At 48.5% G+C, this 19,065-nt stretch overlaps 1 protein-coding gene across 1 annotated transcript; it reads left to right on the top strand.

Moving 5' to 3' along the window:
* The first annotated feature begins 9 nt into the window (after window positions 1-9).
* On the top strand, window positions 10-18,587 carry LOC118093568 (intestinal-type alkaline phosphatase-like). Its single transcript, XM_035132949.3, has 11 exons — window positions 10-147; window positions 4,177-4,293; window positions 7,014-7,129; window positions 8,609-8,783; window positions 9,568-9,740; window positions 10,781-10,912; window positions 12,199-12,271; window positions 13,791-13,925; window positions 14,115-14,306; window positions 15,884-16,000; window positions 16,514-18,587. The coding sequence occupies exons 1-11, from the start codon at window positions 87-89 to the stop codon at window positions 16,774-16,776; spliced, it is 1,554 nt and encodes a 517-aa protein (XP_034988840.2). The 5' UTR covers window positions 10-86; the 3' UTR covers window positions 16,777-18,587.
* Window positions 18,588-19,065: the final 478 nt, after the last annotated feature.

Raw genomic sequence — 19,065 nt, 5'->3', positions numbered from 1 at the left:
GTCTCCCTGGGTTTAGTCTTATAAGTCACAGAGCTTCCTGAAATCTCTCCCGCTCGCCCTGAAACAGCTCCACTCCATTTGCAGCAATGTGGCTCTCCGGATGGGCTTTCTGCCTGGGGCTGGCATTCGCCGGTGCCATCATCCCAGGTAATGTGGCAGGGTGGTGAGGCTTGTGCCTGCCCATCATCCACTCTGTTGGGTTGGTACCAGAGCTTAGGGAGATGGACATGACCAGGGTGGAGAAATTGAGGGTGTTCAGGTCATGCCCACATTCTCCTGGGGGTGTCCTCAGAATGGGCAAGTTGGATGTATCAAGAGAGATCTCTCCACCTGCCTGCTTGCTACTCTCATGCCTGAGATTTGTGAAGAAAGTTGCCCCACTTGAATTATTGCCTGGTGTGTTACTGTGAAGTTCAGGGGCTCTGAGCGATTTTGGAGTGGGTCTTTAGTTGCAGTTCCCACCTGCAGTGGAAACCCCTGGAACATGGCCCAAAGTCATTGAAATACACCTTCCTTGTAGGTTTTTAAACAGAGGTTGGGTGGCCATCTGTCACAGATGCTTTAGCTGTGATTCCTGCATTGCAGGGGGTTGGACACTGAGATCCATCTCCAAGGGTCTTCTGGCGGTTCCCTCCCTGAGAGAAGTGAGGTTACAGGGAGCCCGGCAGAGGGCCTTCTCGGTGGTGGCGCCTGCCCTGTGGAATGCCCTCCCATCAGATGTCAAGGAAATAAGACAACTACCTGCATTTTAGAAGACATCTGAAGGCAGTCCTGTTTAGGGAAGTTTTTAATGTTTGATGTTTTCTTGTGTTTTTAAAATTCTGTTGGGAGCCACCTAGAGTAGCTGGGGAAACCCAGCCAGATGGGCAGGGTATAAACAATAGCAATAACAATTATGATTATGATTATCAGATGACCCTCTGGGTTCCAAGTCTACAATCCTATGATTCAATGAACTTCTGTGATCACTGTATACAGATCAGCATATTTCACCCCTTCCCATAGAACACAAAGGGTTCTCCGTTTTCTTATTAAAGTATTATTCCATCGCTTCCCTTCTCCAGTCAGTATGTGCAATGTGGAACTGTCTTTCATGTCGTTTATCTGGTCATTCATTAATAGTTGTGATACACTTGGCTTCTCTCCAATATGTTGCATATCAAGTTCCACTAGTCAAGGGTTTACAGATAAATAATTTGTTTATCAGATACTGGGACATTCTGCTGAATGTCTGTTGAAAAAGAGGATGGGCTCTAAAATTGAAGCAACAAGGTGTTCATCTATTGTAATTTGCATTTTCAACTTCAAACCAATATGTCTGTGTTACTGAGCATATCTATGGGAACATGGGAAAAAACTTATTTTATTTCAAACATTTCCATACTGCCCTCCAGAGAAGTCTCAGGGCAGTGTGCCGAAAAAACAAATAGTGGAGATATTAACACTTCAAAATAAAACTGCAGAAGTGCCGATTAAAATTGGGGGAAGGGGACACTCTTGCACCAATGGTTCTTACTCAGTACACAGCAGCTTCCTAAGTTTAAAAATATGTCTCTCTAATTACTACGCATAGCTAAATCAGCTTATGTGTCTACCTTTCTGTTTAAGAGTTCTTACTTTGGAATTATGCTCCCAGCCACAGAAATAACTGAGACAAATGCACATTCCTTCCTTGGTTTCTCCTGCCTCCCATCCCCTCAGGTGTTTTGGATTTTGAATTGTAAGCTCCTTGGGGCGGGGGCCTCTTGTACTCTGCACCTTGTGTCATGTGCACTGATTTCACTGGGTAAGTGATAAAGAAAGCCAATTAATTTTCACTCTCTATAATAATCCTAAAATGGACACTTGTTTTGGCTGCCAGGAAAAACATATTGAGTGTAATAAAATTTATCAAGGTTCAATAGTGATTGCCTGGATGAATCGGTCCAAAGTCTACGGCTCCATATGGAGCAGGTGTTTGAAGTTGAAATAAGCAAGTTCTATACCTGGAGCAAGTTCTCCATTCACTGTGTTTGTTTTTAGTATTTGGTTGAAAGAAAAATGTGGGTATGGTAAATAAAAAGGAGAATTATCTGGTTGCCTAGATCAAGGCTCGGGGCAAGTACCCTTTGGTGAGAGAGCCCCAGCAGAGATTTAAAATCACAAAACAGGCAGCAAAGGAAAGCGTGGAAATGTAGGCTGCTAGACCTTTAAAATATCCCCTTCTAAGTTGCTTCCAAAATTCCTCTTCCCTTAGCACAGCAAGAGACCACACATTTGGTAAGTTAAAAATGGTTTACTTGCAAACTCTTCAAAGGTCAGGTTCATGTGCTTTTCCATACGGCAGCAAGAAAAGACAGGCAGTATAACTTCGGTTCCAAAATGGTAAATGTTTCTCAATTATTTGTACAGAAACACAAAGATGGCTTGCTGAAGCCACACAGTCGAAGCTTGGAGCATCCAACTTAGACCTCTTCACTGGTAGGGTTTGCGTGGTGGAAGAGTAGAAAGTGGGAGAAGAGAGTTTGGTTAACCAAGGTGAGGGGAAGCGAACAAGCTAAGCCTGGCTGGCAGCTTACTTTATGGTCTCAACCCCTTCATGCAGTAATTAGACTTGAGCATGTTGGTTTTTTGAGGCTGATTTATCCCTCACACTGTTCCTTCCTTGTTCTCCAGTCCCTGTTGTTGTTGTTTAGTCGTTTAGTCATGTCCGACTCTTCGTGCCCCCATGGACCACAGCACACCAGGCACTCCTGTCTTGCACTGCCTCCCGCAGTTTGGTCAAACTCATGTTCGTAGCTTCGAGAACACTGTCCAACCATCTCGTCCTCTGTCGTCCCCTTCTCCTAGTGCCCTCCATCTTTCCCAACATCAAGGTCTTTTCCAAGGATTCTTCTCTTCTCATGAGGTGGCCAAAGTATTGGAGCCTCAGCTTCACGATCTGTCCTTCCAGTGAGCACTCAGGGCTGATTTCCTTAAGAATGGATAGGTTTGATCTTCTTGCAGTCCATGGGACTCTCAAGAGTCTCCTCCAGCACCATAATTCAAAAGCATCAATTCTTCGGCGATCAGCCTTCTTTATGGTCCAGCTCTCACTTCCATACATCACTACTGGGAAAACCAGTAGTCCCTGACACTCCTCTTTTTCTGGGGATTTGATATGCAATCTATCCCTCACCAGTTAATTGCAGATTGCATGTGCTTACTGAGGTTGCTTCCAGGCTGCCAGAATTTTGCAGGAGGAATACGAGCACATAGTAGACATTAAGGTCTGTGCAGTTAAAGTGGCTCTGCTTTCCTAGGGCAACTAATCCACTTTTTAAACAACAACAAACTTTGTGCAGTTTGGAAACTGACAAGAAAGGCGTGCTGAAAAGTATGTGGTCAACAAACATTGATCCAGTTCTGGGCACCCCAGTTTAAGAATGATATTGACCAGGCATCCCCAAACTGCAGCCCACCAGATGTTTTGGCCTACAACTCCCATGATCCCTAGCTGACAGGACCAGTGGTCAGGCATGATGGGAATTGTAGTCCAAAACATCTGGAGGGCCGAAGTTTGGGGATGCCTGATATTGACAATCCAGAACGTGTGCGGAGGAGAGCAACCAAGATGATCAAGGATCTGGAAATCAAGCCATATGAGGAGCAGTTGAGGGAAATGGGTATGTTCTGTCTGGATATGAGGAGTCTGAGAGGAGATATGATAGCCACCTTCAAATATCTAAAGGGCTGTCACATGGAAGATGGAGCAAGCTTGTTTCTGCGGCTCCAGAGGGTAGGACCCCAACCAATGGATTTAAATTGCAAAGAGGAGATTCCGACTAAACATCAGGAAGAACTTTCTGACAGTAAGAAGGTGATGAACTCACCTTCTTTGGAGATTTTAAGCAGAGGTTGGATGACCATCTCTTGTGGATGATCTAGCTGAGATTACTGCATTGCAGGGGGTTGGACTAGATGACCCTCAGAGATCCCCTCCAATTCTACAATCCTATGATTCTATGAATGGGAAGGCGTATATCCTCCCTGCAGACAACTCAATACTGACCAGATATAATCTATCCTCCATGTAGGCTATGTGGAAGCAGATCAGGATGAAGTTCAATAAACCGGTCATCTGGAGGAGCCATAAGAAAAATTTGCACTGCCTGTTTGCCAACCCTAATTCCTGGTTGTTGTTTTCTGTTCCTCAAGTTGAAGAAGAGAAGCCCTCCTTCTGGAACCAGCAGGCATTGAAGGCCATCCAGGAAGCCCTGAGCCTCCGTCCCCGGCACTACAAAGCTAAGAACCTCATCCTCTTCCTGGGAGATGGTAAGTGGGCAAAACACTTGGGTTGCGCTCCCCTGTCTGTGTAACATGAGCAAGAATAAACTCTTCTCTCTCTGCATGCAGAACTAAGCGCACACAGAACAATGTCAGTCCCAGTGTAGAACCAAGTCAGCACTACCAAGCCGAGGCTTCCCCAACCTGATGGTTTGCTGGCGTTGTTGGGCTCCAAAACGCCTGGAGGGCACCAGGTTGGGAAGAGTGGCGTAGCATGGGTTGCCAGATCCCGAGGCAGCACGGAAGGAGGGAAACAGACAGAGTACGCTTGCGCATTCAACTGCCTAATGCAGTGATTGCCAAACTTGGCCTTCCAGCTGTTTTGGGACTACAATTCCCATCACCCCTGACCACTGGTCCTGTTAGCTAGGGATGTTGGGAGTTGTAGTCCCAAAACAGCTGGAGGGCCAAGTTTGGCCATCACTGGCCTAATGGCTTCCGCGTCACCTTGGAGATCGTAGCCACAGAGATAAGAAAAGAAAAAAACCATTCTGTTGTCTGGAGAGGTCACTTCCTGGTTCTAGGAGAAGCCCAGTGACGGAAGCACACAGCTGTATTGAGGCAGCACCAGGTGTTGGGATTTTGCACCCCTAACAATTTTGTGCCCAGGGCAACTGCCCAATTGCCCCCCATGCTACGCCACTGGTTGGGAAGGCTGCAGAGTCAAACAAGCTCCTTTCCCTGAGCCTTGCATTTCCAAGAGCCAACCCCAAGGATGCAGAAGCTTGCTTTCCTCCTGTCCGTGCATCGTTTCCAGGTTGCGTTAGATGCTGATAAACCGATTTGGACAGGAGTCCTATATCAAGGGAAGCACTATCTGTGCCTTAATGGCTCTCATTAACTTGCATTAAATGTGATTGTTCAGAAGGTGTGTCCCGTAATGATTTCCTGGTCATGTTGTCATTAGTCGTCTTTGGACTCTTGACGTGCACAACTCAGGGAAACTCTGGTTCCAAAGTCAGGAAGGAAACAATTCCGGAGGCTGCAAATATTATGGGAACGGATGGCTAGGCAAATTAAGTGAGATAAATTAAGATCATAAGAAGATCGGGCCAAAGTCCCACCTACTTCAGCAATCATTTCTCACACTGGCCAACCAGACGCCTGTGGGAAGGTCGCAAGCGGGACATGAGTGCAATGTTAATGCGTCACTCTTTTTTAAATATAATTTCTATTAATTTTCAATTACAATCCAATAATAGCCTCATTGTAAAAATACCAAATTATAATGCAGTTACTAATACCAATCGTTCAAATACCGAATTATATAATTTAGGTCCCATCCCTAAATGATGGATTTCTTTATTTCTGCGTTCCAAAACCTTATTAATTTCAATTACATATCTGTCAAAATAACAATCCCTTATACAACAACTGCAATATTAATAACTTTTATTCGTGTTGACTCGTTAAATAATTTATAGAAGTGCAAGTGAGGCACTCAAACTATATCCTTGCTCTTCCTGTGTGTGGCAATTATTCTGCTTGTGGTGTTTCTTTCTGTCCTCGTAAAATGTTATGTCTATCTTTTCCCGGTTGTTGCTGTTATCCGTCATGCCTTGGGCAGAGCTGATATCCCATTATTGTTTCAGACATTTCTCCGTTGCTCTGCCCTGTGCTTCGTTTTGCAACTTTAAAAACAGCTGCAAAAATTACTCTGTCCCAACAAATAGCTTGTCACTCATGTTGCCCAGCTTTGTTTCCCGTGAATTTGCGAAGGACGGCCTGCAGGGTCATGCCAAAGTCCCATCTTGTTCTCACTATGGTCAGCCACATACTCCAAAAGGAAGACCGCAATCAGAACCTGAGTGCAACCTCTTTGTCTCTGGTCAAAAACTGGGGTGCAAGCAGTGGTGGACCTACATTTGGGCCCCCCTGAACCATCACAGGGTTCCCTTCACAGCCAGCAATGAGCTCTGGGTAACCTCTGTCATCTTCTTCAATTGGGTTGTTCCATGGCTGATCTCCATAAATTTTCCACGAGTTTGCTTTTTTGGGATCCGCCAAAGGATTTGCGTGAACTCATCATTATTCCTCTTTGTTGTGACCTCTGTTTAAAAGGAGAAGGATACATCAGCCACAGCAGAACAGCCAACTTAAACACAACTCTCCACCTTTACAACAGCTGTGATTCTGACTCTCAAGCTTTGAGGTTGTTGAAATATATAGCCCCCCAAAATTAATCAGTTTGAGTCATGCAACTCAAATTGGGGACTCAGCTACATTAGTAAAACAAAACAAAACAAAACAAAAAACCCAGCATTTTGTATGTGTTATAAACATACAACACCAGGTGGCAATGGAGAGCAAAAAAAAAATATTTGTGATTTTCCATAGTGATTTTTTTCCCTTTTGTTATTATGGTTCAATTTCCGACTTATTTATAGAATTTTATTCCTGGTAGACCCTGGGTCTACCAGACCCCACTTTTTTAAGCAATGTAGACTAAAGCTGTTTCTGGGGCGGCCCCTGGAGTATAAGCTTCATTAGTTTCATAGTTGATCCCAAAGCCCAATCCCTCTTTCAAACCATCTTTCCTTCTGCTGCCTTAAGCTGGGTTTTTGTTTCGGTGAAGTCAGGGAGTGGGGAATAGATGTCGTTTCTCTGGGAGGAAACTGCTCTGGTTACACCGTGTGCCGAGGAGCATAAGAGGTGTTTGTGTCAGGATCCTGTGGGCTGCAAACCTTCTCACTCTGTCTCCCTGTCAGGCATGGGCCTCCCCACCATCACCGCCACCCGCATCCTGAAGGGAGAGATGAAGAACCAGCTGAGCCCCCAGTTGCCTCTGGCGATGGACGCCTTCCCTTACGTGGCTCTTTCCAAGGTGCCTTCCATCTGTGCTTGACCCTGCAGTTCGGGGGGGGGGGGACAAATGGCTTTCTGGGAATCGCGCCTTCCTTTCTGCTGAGAAGGTTCTTTTTCTCTACTTAAGGCTGATCAGGCAGTAGTAATTCAACAGGTGAAGCCTGTACTGACTGCACCTTCTTTGGGCGAGGCTCGTAGCTCAAGCTCACACCTTGTATGCATGCAACTGCCAGTCTTAAGCAAGTTGGTTTGGGGAACATTGCTGGAAAAGGCAGCGGAGAGCCAGTAAAGGGCCTGTGGCAGCTATATCACATTTTCCCATTCCCGCATGATTGAATTTTCACCTGCTGTCAAGTATTGTCTGCAATGACTGGCAGCCTCCCTCCAGGGGTTCAGAGAGGGTTTCTTTTATTGAAGCTGGGACCTTCCTCATGCAAAGCTCTGCTACTGAGCTACAGCCTTAGTCAAGGTGGGGTTGAGGAACCACAGAGAACCCACCATCAATGCAAGTGGGGGGGCAAGTGGGGGGGACATTTCCCTTGGGTTTTCAAGTATGGAGACTCACACCCCATTCCTAATTAGACTGTATTCAGTAATGTAAGAAAAACAACTACCAGACTTTTAGAGGACATCTGAAGGCAGCCCTGTTTAGGGAAGCTTTTAATCTTTAAGAAAATAAAAAAATTCCTTCAGTAGCACCTTAAAAACCAACTAAGTTTTTATTTTGGTATGAGCTTTCGTGTGCATGCACACTTCTTCAGATACACAGATACACGAAAGCTCATACCAAAATAAAAACTTAGTTGGTCTTTAAGGTGCTACTGAAGGAATTTTTTTATTTTGCTTCGACTCAGACCAACACTGCTACCTACCTGTAATCTTTAAGAAATTAGTGTATTTTAATATTTCTGTTGGAAGCCACTCAGAGTGGCTGGGGAAACCCAGCCAGATGGGCGGGGTATAAATAATATATTGTTATTGTTATTGTTATTGTTATTGTTGTTGTTGTTGTTGTTATTGTTATTATTATTATTACCGGACGGAGTCCTAAGAGTCTGCCAGAGCTTACCAGGGGCACACACACTATAGTGGGAAAACATGTCACCTTGGCTGTGTCATCCTCCTCCAACCACCTTACGGCCACCCCCATCACCCCACACTTCCTCATCCAGCCACAGTGCTTGGAAAAGCTTACTCAACCCACTTTTTAAAACTGTTCGTGCAAATCCCTCCATGCACCTTATCTCAGTTGTTTTTCACTGATGGTCAGCTGTTAGCTTCCAACCATGTGTTTTTGCCATGTTCTTGCGTACGTGACACTGTCACAATGCCACATCACAAGCAATTTTTTCTCATGTCCTGTTCATGGGCTGCGGGAAACGGCTGCCCACCATTCCCTTACCCCGATAGTAGGACCAGCCTCCCAACAGCTCACTGGAGGGTGTGAGAGGGCAGCCTTTAAGCCTCTTCCCAGCCATGTCTCCTTTGGTTTTGGCAGACATACAACGTGGACCGGCAAGTGCCCGACAGCGCTGGCACCGCCACCGCTTACCTCTGTGGGGTGAAGGGGAACTACAAAACTATTGGGCTGAACGCAGCTGCCCGGGTTAGCCAGTGTAACACAACAGTTGGCAACGAAGTCGTGTCTGTGATGCAGAGAGCCCGTGCAGCTGGTAAGATGGAGGGCACAGTTGGAGAAACAGAGTCTCATTCACATGAGGGGTGGGATTAAAGCACTTTTATTTCCTCACAAAGAACCCTGGGAACTGTAGTTACTGGCGGGCGCTGGGAGTAAACTACAGTTCCCAGGATTCCTTGGGGGAAGCCGTGTGCCTCCAATGTATGTTGTGTCCAACACCTGGCCTGCTAGGTCTTCTTGATACTTTAAGAGAAATGTTTTGAGTCAGGATAGGGCCCCTGGGTCAGAGCCTTCTTGGGTCTGGAGGTGGAACACAGCAGTTTGTGGCAGATCCATTTGCCCAAGAGGTACAGCTAAAAAGAACATCAGAGGAAGTGGGGTTCAGGGGTTGATGGAATCAATTTGCCACCCCATGGTGGTTGGCAACCATTTTTGTAGACGTCTAGAATGGTTTATCCAACTAAAGCTTTCCAGTGCTTGTAAGGAGTCGCAACACCTCCAGGCCACCAGGGGGCAGCACCCCAACACTTGGCTACAAAAATGGTTTTTTTGTGTGTGCCCCCCCCATACTTAGTTAAGTCTTAATTGGGCTCAGAGTTTGCCCTCACACTTGCAAACCCTTAATCCCAGAGATGTAGGTGGTAAGCATGGTCCTTTCATACTTAGAGGAGAGGCACTCTGTACATGCCCAGAAGCATTGTCTTCTCCTTCCTCCAAGTTTCAGATCAAAGACAAAACCCCAGTTGAATGAGGATCTCTTGCCTGGCTCAGAAAGTCCCTCTTGCAGACAATCTCTCTCTCTCTCCACCCAATTTCAGGAAAGTCTGTGGGGATTGTGACCACCACGCGAGTCCAGCATGCATCACCCTCCGGGAACTATGCCCATGTGGTGAACCGGAACTGGTACTCGGACGCCGACATGCCCATCTCAGCAATTTCAGAAGGCTGCAAGGACATCGCTCAGCAACTTGTTGAAAACGTCAACCTGACGGTGGGTTGTGGGGAGGCACAGCAAACCCCTCCTTTCTGGGCTTGCAATCCCCTCCTGCCCTCTCTGCTCTGTTATCCTGCTTAGGGTAGGCTGTGGGGCAGCTTTCGCCAACCCAGTGCCCTCTCCCCACTTGCGACTCCCTGCAGCTGTAACATTAATTCTTCCTTCCTGTCTGGGCTTCTCCCTCTTCCTCATCATGCTTCCAACTTAGATAGTTACAAGAGTACAAAATGTAAGTTCAGAATGTGTGGTCAGCTACTTAGATAGTAGGGACCCAGGTGGCGCTGTGGGTTAAACAACAGAGTCTAGGGCTTGCTGATCAGAAGGTCAGTGGTTCGAATCCCTGCAACGGGGTGAGCTCCCGTTGCTCGGTCCCAGCTCCTGCCCACCTAGCAGTTCGAAAGCACATCAAAAAAGTGCAAGTAGATAAATAGGGACTACTCCGGCAGGAAGGTAAACGGCGTTTCCGTGTGCTGCTCCGGTTCGCCAGAAGCAGCTTTGTCATGCTGGCCACATGACCCGGAAGCTGTCCGCGGACAAACGCCGGCTCCCTCGGCCTATAGAGCGAGATGAGCGCCGCAACCCCAGAGTCGGACACGACTGGACCTGATGGTCAGGGGCCCCTTTACCTTTTTAACTTAGATAGTAGTTATAAACCTGCCCCTCCATTTTTCTGCCATAGCTGCTGCTTCAAGACCTAGATTAAGGGGGAGAAAAGGGGAGATATACCAGGGAAGACCACCCTGTCTTAAAAAAGCATCCTGGATTATTGCTTTCAACTTTGTTTTAGCTTCCAAGTTTAAGCTGCAAAGCATGGTATTCTGTTGATCTCACCCACTTGACCAAGGAAGGATAATAACTATATTATATATCCTCTCCAAGTGCCTAAGTCCATTCCTACAGTGCACCTCTCGAAGTGTCCTTGCCCTGGGTCCTTTCAAACCTGGAAAATCTCCTGCCAAGATGGCTCCCCTGAGTGCTTGCTTTTGCTTGTGTGCACATTCACACAACCCTTCCTAGACGTGTGACTTTCTCGACAGGTGGTCCTGGGCGGCGGCCGGAAGTACATGACTCCAGTGGGCACTCGGGACCCCGAATACAACACCAGCTCCAGCCAGGGCATTCGCAAGGATGGCAAGAACCTCATCACAGAGTGGCTTAATTCCTCGCCGGCAAGTTTATTGCACCCAAATGCTTTTGCTTTCAGAATTGTGGGCTTGACACGAGGCTGGGAAGCGGGTGTGTACGTGTTGTGCAACATCATTTGCAATGTACTTTGGCTGTGCACACATTGTACACCTCTGAAGCACGTTTCCCCTCACAAAGATTTTCGGGCACCATAGGGTTACAATTCTCTGCAACCCTTATGCAACTGCAGTGCATGCAATTCTTTGAAGGGTAAAATGTTTTTTGAGATGTGGCTGATGTTTTAGCTGAGATTCCTGAATTGCAGGGGGTGGGACTAGATGACCCTCGGGGTCCCTTCCAACTATGATTCTATGAGATAAGAGGTCAATGCTGGGTGTGTCCAAAGGGGGTCTTGTTATTTAGTCTGTGGGTCGCATTGGGCCACACAGCCAGCCATCAGGGGAGGGATTGTAGCTGAGGAGAAGATTTGTGCTCATGCTTAAATTCAAAAGATGCCAGGCTCAATTCTTGGCATATCCAGTTAAAAGGAGCACATGACAGAGAGCTCTTTCTGCTTCAACTTTTGGAGAGTGTCTACCAGTCATGTGGGGAGAATTTCCCTGGAAGCTCACACCCAATTCCCAGTTAGTCAGACTTTATTCAGCAATGCATTTCTGGACGTTCTAACAGTCTGCGAGAGCTTGGGTTGCTCTCTGTGTAGGAAAAATATGTAATCTTTGCTACTTCATTCTCTCCCCATCCACCTTCTGCTACCCCGTCACCCCATGATCTCTCATCCAACCACAATCCTTGGAAACACTTACTCAACTCAGTCTTTTTTACTGTATGCGCAGATCCCTCCTTATCTGGAGCGGTTTTTCACTTCAACAGTCAGCCATTAGGGAACTCCAAAAGTGGCTCTTACCAGTCTTCTGCTCAGGTCATGTTCCTGCGTACGTGATGTTGGCCTCACTGATAATTGGTTTAACAAAAATTCCACCTCACAGAGGAGACAATATTGGAGTAGTCAGGCAAATATTCTCCAAAAGGAAACACATTTTAATCTAGTTACAGGTAGGTAGCCGTGTTGGTCTGACGCAGTCAAAACAAAGTTTGTCATAGGTATGAGCTTTTGTGTGCATGCACACTTCTTCAGATGTGCATGCACACGAAAGCTCATACCTATGAAAAACTTAGTTGGTCTCTAAGGTGCTACTGGAAGGAATTTTTTATTTTGTTTTGACATTTTAATCTGTGGTGGATATGGCAAGCTATGTTGGGCCTGAGAGACGTAGAAAATACCCCCTCAATTCTTTGTGTTTCTTCCTAGGGCACCAAGTACGTCTGGAACCGAGCACAGCTGCTGAGCGCCGCAGACGACCCAGCTGTGAGCCGCCTCATGGGTAACGGGTTCAGATCCCTATTTGCCTCCCAGTTTCTTCATCCATGGTGTCTTAGGCAGCTTGCAGCTTTAAAGCACATTATTTCCCTCAAAGGATTATGGGCACTGTAGTTCACCCCTTGCAGAGTGACAATTCCCAGCAACGCTTAACAAACCACAGTGCCCAGAATTCTTTGAGAAAAAAAGAATATGTTTTGAATGTGCTTCAAAGGCACACACAGCCTTATTCAGCCCTGTCTTGAAATGCATATCACTCACCACTCTTCCCTGTTGCAGCAATTAGAAGCGTTTTTCTCAGAATGCATTTAAGACCGGTTTATACGCACAGGAGAATCAAGCAGAAATCCTGGACCGAACCGCTTCGGGCTGCAGATTTCCCCGCGTCTCTTTTCACGTGTGAATGTTTCCTCATGTGGGGAGCGAGGGAAGCCCCACAACATGTGTAAAATTCCAGGAGTCAGGGTTTTGTGGCAGAGCCTTCGGACCAGCACCTCTCTCCTCTCACCAGTCCCACCTGCACCCAAAATGGTGCCTTCTGGGAAAAGCTGTAACCCTGGGGTGGGGTGCCATTTTCAGCCCAAGAGACAAGTTGCTGGGGCCTGTCAATCACCTGACAGCACGACAAATTCAGAGCTCCCGAGGGCTCCTTTGCAGCCATCTCTTTACCTGCCCCACACCTGGCTTCACATATGATGCCCAGGTGGATGTGCCTTGGAGAAAACAGCCTCACATGCCAAAACAGGACCCTGGATGGTTCTGATTTATGCCAAGAGGCCGGAGGTTGCCCACCTCTGCTGTGGCACTTCGTTCTGCCAGTTTGTGTGAACTGTGGCTTGGAGAGGGCTAGGAACTCATTCCTTCTTCTGACAAATCCTCTGTCTTGGGCTGGTTGGATGCAGAGGAATGGTGGGAGGAACCAGCTAGGGAATCCCCAGGGGAAGAAGACTCAGAACCCGGGGAGTGTTGGTGGGATGACAATGAGTGGACAGAGAGAGAAGAGGGAGAGGACTGGGAAGAGGAGGTGTCAAAAGCTGAAGAGATAACAGAGAAGTCCAGAACCAGAGGAAGAAGACCAAGAGGCAGAGATGAGTCAGACTGGTGACGAGTCCCAGGTATCTCCTACTCCTGTGACAAGCTCCCTCTTGCCTGGTCTCCCAGAACTAGGAGAGGCATGAAATGGGCAGAGGAGAAAATAGCGTCACACAGGTGAAGTCTCAGATTGCTTGGGGGGAAACCCTGGAGAGGACTTAGACAACCGTAGGAAGGCAGGAGCCTTCAGTCTCGGCAACTGCTTCCTGGGGACCAGACCTACGGGGGTGAGCTGCTGTGCTCATTAGGCCTGACCCTCAGCCAAGTCTGCAGAGATCATGCTATTGTTAATAAAGACTTCACTCCAACTTTGAATGGTGTGATTTACTGCCAGCTGACTCTTGGACATCCTCTCACCCAACATGCCTCAAAACAGGCCTTTCTCCCATGATGCACTTAGGACAGGCTGTTGTTCTCTCTGCTATCCCCAGGCCTCTTTGAACCTGTCGACATGAAATATGAGCTGGTCCGCAACAATCAGACCGACCCATCTCTGGCAGAGATGACTGAGGTCGCCTTGAAGATCCTCAGCCGCAACCCCAAGGGATTCTACCTCTTTGTTGAAGATAAGTTGGGGTATCTCCTGTCCTGCGTTGACCAGGGTTTGGGTGGAAGGCAGACTGGGATCTTACAGTTAAATAGCCCAATGAAAGGGGGATCCTTTCATTGGGTGGTTGTAGGTGTCCCCCTCCCCCCAATCTCCCTCCTTCCGATGCTTGCCAAGCACGACGTCTAAGTTGCCCTTTTCTCCGCACGAGGCAAGATTGACCTTGGACACCACAACGGCATTGCCAAGCAGGCTCTCACCGAGGCAGTGGAGTTCGACAAAGCTATCCAGCGAGCAGGGGAGCTGACGCAAGAAAATGACACCTTGACTGTGGTGACCGCTGACCATTCCCACGTCTTTGGCTTTGGCGGCTACACACTGCGAGGCTCCTCCATCTTCGGTATGGGGCTGGCGATGAACCGTCGATTCTGGTTCTGGTGGGCTCAGCTGGATGTGTGTGTGTGGGGGGGGGCTGTAGATCAGGGTTAGAGCACCTGCCTTGAATGTAGAAGGTTCTGTTAGGATCTTCACATAGGACTGAGGAAGCCCATTCTGAAGCCCTGGAGAGCTACTGCCTGTCAGTGCAGACAATGCAGAGCTACATGGACCATTGACCTGACTTAGGCTTGTAGAGTTGGAAGGGACCCTTAGAGTCATCTAGTCCAGCCCCCTGCAGTGGGGATATCTCAGCTAAAGCATCCATGGCAGATGATTATCCAATCTCTGCTTTAAACCCTCCAAGGAAAGAGAGCCCACAACCTCCCAAGGGAGACCGTTCCACTGTTGGACAGCTCCTCCTGTCAGGAAGTTCTTCCTGATGTTTAGTCGGAATCTCCTTGCATCTTTAAGACATTGGTACAGGTCCTCCCCTCCGGAGCAGCAGAAAACAAGCTTGCTCCCTCTCCTACGTCACAGCCCTTGAGATATTTGAAGATGGCTCTCAGATCTCCTCTCAGTCTCCTCTTTTCCAGGCTAAACATAAGGCAGCTATCTATTTTCAAAAGGCCTTCCATGCAGGTCTTCAGAACTGTGGTCCACCACCATTAAAAAAGTTTAAAAAATTAACTCTGTGCCGCCCTATATTATAATTATGACTGTAAGAAACACTTGCCAAATATTGCTTTCCGGCGGATCTGTGTTTTGTATTGGCGGCCGCCAGGCTCGTTTGCACTGAGCTTTGGGAAAGAGGAGGAGAAATATTGCTTTCCGGCGGGTCAGTGTTGTTTATTGGCGGCCGCCAGGCACGTGACAATGCAAATCGCCCTTCTCGGCGCCGCACGTCGCGGCACACTAGTGTGCCGCGGAACAGCGGTTGAGAAACGCTGGCTTAGAGAGCAAAGCCTGTGTTTTGCCTGCTAAAGGTCCCAGGTTCAATACCTGCCATCCCCAGATAGGAAAAAAAAAAGATGTTTTCTAGTAGAGCTGAGAAATACTTCTGCTGTAGATCTTGGAGAGCCTCTGCTGCTCAAAGTATTGAACTAGATGAACTAACAGGCTGAGTAGTCCTCCAGGGATAAAATCATAGAATCGTAGAGTTGGAAGGGACCCCCGAGGGTCATCTAGTCCCACCCCCTGCAATGCAGGAAACGCAGCTAAAGCATCCATGACAGGCGGCCACCCAACCTCTGCTTTAAAACTTCCAAGGAAGGAGAGTCCACAAGTTCCGTCTAACCCTTGCCACCACCCTCTCCTTTCAGTGGCTGTGCTTCAAGCCATGGGTGTTTTTGCCTGGCTGGAATGTGCCCTTAAACTCAGACCATGCCTCCTGCTTGTCTGAATGGGGGTTAGGAGGGGTGCGTGTGAGTGTGTGTAGAAAACAGCCTCCCGTACAAAGGCAGAACCGTCATGTCCTGTTCCCCCACTTTTGCCCTTCATCCCTCCCCCACTGGAATTCGGCCCTTGGAAGCTTGCCCAGAAAGGAAATTGGCCTTGGCCTGGAAAGAAGATTCCTCACTGTCCCCTGCGCTCCTTCCACAGGCTTGGCCCCTGCATTAGCAGCAGACATGAAGGCGTACACATCCATCGTGTATGGAAATGGGCCGGGCTACCAGATCACCAGCCAGGGCCGCCCCAATTTGACCGAAGAAGAGAGCGGTAAGAGGGATGGCGCTGCTGAATTGGGGAGGCCTGAGGAGGTGGCTGGACAGGGCGTGTGATCAATATTCAAGGCTACCGTAGTTTGACTCTATGCCAGGGATTCCAAGGCCATAGCACACGTCATCCAAGGGTGTTAATTGAGACGGTGGTGGTTGTGGTGTTTAACCCTCCCCTATGCCATTTTCCAGATCTGAGGTTCAAACGCCTCCACCCACTTATTGTTGCACCAATCCGCATTAAATGCCTAACCCACCACTCCATACTTGCTTTAAAGTAACACCCACCCATGCCCCGGAACTAAGAGGGATCCTATTCCTGATCTTCCACATTATGCGTGACCTAGACCCTAACCTTGTCCAGTGTCCTTCACAGTTGGAGGCAGTAATGCTTCTGAAAACCATTTGCTAGAAACTACAGGTTTCCAGCAGGCATCTGCTTGGCCTCTGTGAGGGCCATTGGCCTGATCCAGCAGCCTCTTATGTTCTTCCATTCTTACGTTCCTCTCCCTAGAGCGTGACGACTACCACCAGCAAGCTGCCGTGCCCCTTGACTCGGAAACCCATGGGGGCGAGGACGTGGCCATCTTGGCGAAGGGCCCCATGGCTCACCTATTCCATGGGGTGCAGGAGCAGACGTTTGTTGCCCATGTCATGGCATACGCTGCTAGCATAGACCCATACCAGGAGAATGGCCTGGGCAATAACTCTGCCAGGTTGACAAAGCCCACTTTGGTGGCTCTTCTCTTGGCCTCCTTGCTCCTTTGGGCCTGTTAATCCTCCCCTGGACGACAACTCAGGGATACATCTCTCTCCTCCTCCTCTCCTCTGGACAGTGCTTCCAACTCTGATGCCACATAGAATACACCCTCAAGAGCTTTGCTTCTTAAGCCAAACAAGTGTCCTCCATCCTATTGAAGGCTGAACCAATGAATGTCTTCCATCTTGTTCCACCAAAAGTGGGGTTGGCAGTTCCAGTCAGTGTTAATATGCAGGAGCACATGCAGGGGTATCCCTCATTTCAAGGAAACATGAATTCCACTTCTGACACCAGTGTTGCACACTATCCCCCAATCTCTGAGCAGTGTGAGATTCCAAGGATTCCAGGTGCTTTGGATTCGGAATGAGGAACTGGAGACTGTGGTGCCTTAAAAGAGGGTGACATGGTCAACTTCAGACCTGAGAGCTGCTCTCCTACCTGGACCTGAACAGTGGGTGGTAGTGCACCAAAGGCATGCTGCCATGAATGCCACAGGGAGACCATGCCCAGCTTCTAGAATGCCAAGCTATGCTCAAACCCTGCAGTGCCAAAAGCAGAAATCAACTCCCCCCTTCTCATAATTATTGTTACTAACATTGATAGGAAGAGGCTGGAGCAGTGTGTGTGTGTGTGTGTGGTGTTGTGAGAGGCAGTGGGTTCCTTGGGCAGCTGACAGGCTCCTTCCCATCAACTGATTCTTCGCTCCATGCCAGTTATCATTGACATGTGACCTGATGCTTCCTAACCCAACCATCACACTTCCACCTGGATTTGCCATGTCTTACTGGGAATGGTCTCTTAAATAACCACCTGTGTTCCAGATCAAGACCGCAAGGGAGCTGCCAGGGGCTGTGCTGAGGAGGGCTGCACTGAGGAAGAATGGTGGGAGTCACCCCCTCCTCCTGATCCTGAATCTTCCCAGGAGCAGGAGGACAGTATAGATTTGGAACAGTGGTTTGCAGAGGGGCATAGTTCAGAAGGCAGAAGCTGGGAAATACTGGATGGGGAACTGCTAGAACAAGGGTTGGCAAAAAATTTAAAGTGCGGGCTGTACCGCAGACCTTGAAGCTGCAATGGGGGCGGCAGAGCTGGAAGAAGAGGCAGGGGGGGGCAAGTAGTCCTCCTCCTCACCCCCAGCCGCTGCACTTACCTTCCCAGGGGCTGCCACTTCCACTGCCGCTGCCGCCACTGCTTCTTCTTGTGGGTAGGCAGAGCGAGCTTGTCCGCTCCACTCTCTGGCCCGCAGGAGCACCAGGGTGGAGGGGAGATAAGCGGTGTGAAAGGGCTGGTTCCAGAGAGGGGCTGCTTCAAATGGCGCTCAGCCAGCTCAGCCCAGCCCCCTTCCTCCTCTAGGCAGGGTGGGGAGAAGCCAGGAGGAGGGAGGGAGGAGGCGCCACCATGGTGTGTGTGAGGGAGAAGGGGGGGGGGAGGAATGGAACAGGGAAAAAATGGCGCAGCCCGAATGAACAGAATCCCCATGCCAATCCACGGACAGTCTGCGGGCCGGATCCTGAAGGCAACTGGGCCTGATCCAGCCCATGGGCCTTAGTTTGCCAACCCTTTAGCTAGAAGAAGAAGAAACACTGGGAGAGAGAGGGTTAACAGATTCAGAGTCCCTGGATAGTATCCACCCCCTCCCCCAAAGTCCCAGAGAGCTCATAAAGTGTCAGAACAGCAAACACAGAGGCTCCAAACTCAGATTACAAATTGTAGGAGTGATGTAGATTAATAGGGACGGAGGGGAGGGTGGACATAATTGGGAGCGCAGCCATTCTGGTTAGATGCTTTCTTTTTCCCTTTGCTGTGTTTATTAAAGAAACTAACTGGTAAGAATTCTCTTTCGTTTGGTCTGCTCATTTATGGCCACGAGGGAAGAAGCTGATTCCCCGGAGCCCGACAGGAGCACAGAGATCGGCTGATTTGGTTTCCGATTGGCTGAGCCTCCACCTTGGAATTCTTTCTCCCAGAGAATCAACAAATTCTGAGCCCAAGCATCTTCTGGAAGTGACATAAGTGATAAATCTGTGGCCACTAACCTCAGTGGCTGTGTCCTGTCTCCACTGTTGGAGGGAGCAATTTTTTGAATACCAGTCGCTGGGAACCACAAGAGGGGAGGGTGCTATTGGGCTCGGTTCCAATCCTGGCCTAGAGACACCTGGTCCTGCGTGCTCTTCTTAAGCAAGACATTTTAATTCAACTCAGTTAATTCATTGAATTACAAGGCTGAGGTAGCATAGATAGCAGGTTGGTGTCAATTTGGTGTCTCCTCCAAGCCCTTGGGAAAGGGAGGGTTGCAAGAAGCCCAA

The sequence above is a fragment of the Zootoca vivipara genome, chromosome 5, assembly GCF_965207765.1.
Source record: "Zootoca vivipara chromosome 5, rZooViv2.hap1.1, whole genome shotgun sequence".
Lineage (NCBI taxonomy): Eukaryota > Metazoa > Chordata > Lepidosauria > Squamata > Lacertidae > Zootoca > Zootoca vivipara.
This window is presented reverse-complemented; position numbering and strand designations above follow the sequence as displayed.

Excerpts from the sequence above, each read along its gene's own strand:
- LOC118093568 (XM_035132949.3), top strand. The coding sequence starts at position 87 with ATGTGGCTCTCCGGATGGGCTTTCTGCCTGGGGCTGGCATTCGCCGGT. Across the intron at positions 148-4,176 it reads CGCCGGTGCCATCATCCCAG|TTGAAGAAGAGAAGCCCTCC; the intron begins GTAATGTGGCAG and ends CTGTTCCTCAAG. Across the intron at positions 8,784-9,567 it reads GCAGAGAGCCCGTGCAGCTG|GAAAGTCTGTGGGGATTGTG; the intron begins GTAAGATGGAGG and ends ACCCAATTTCAG.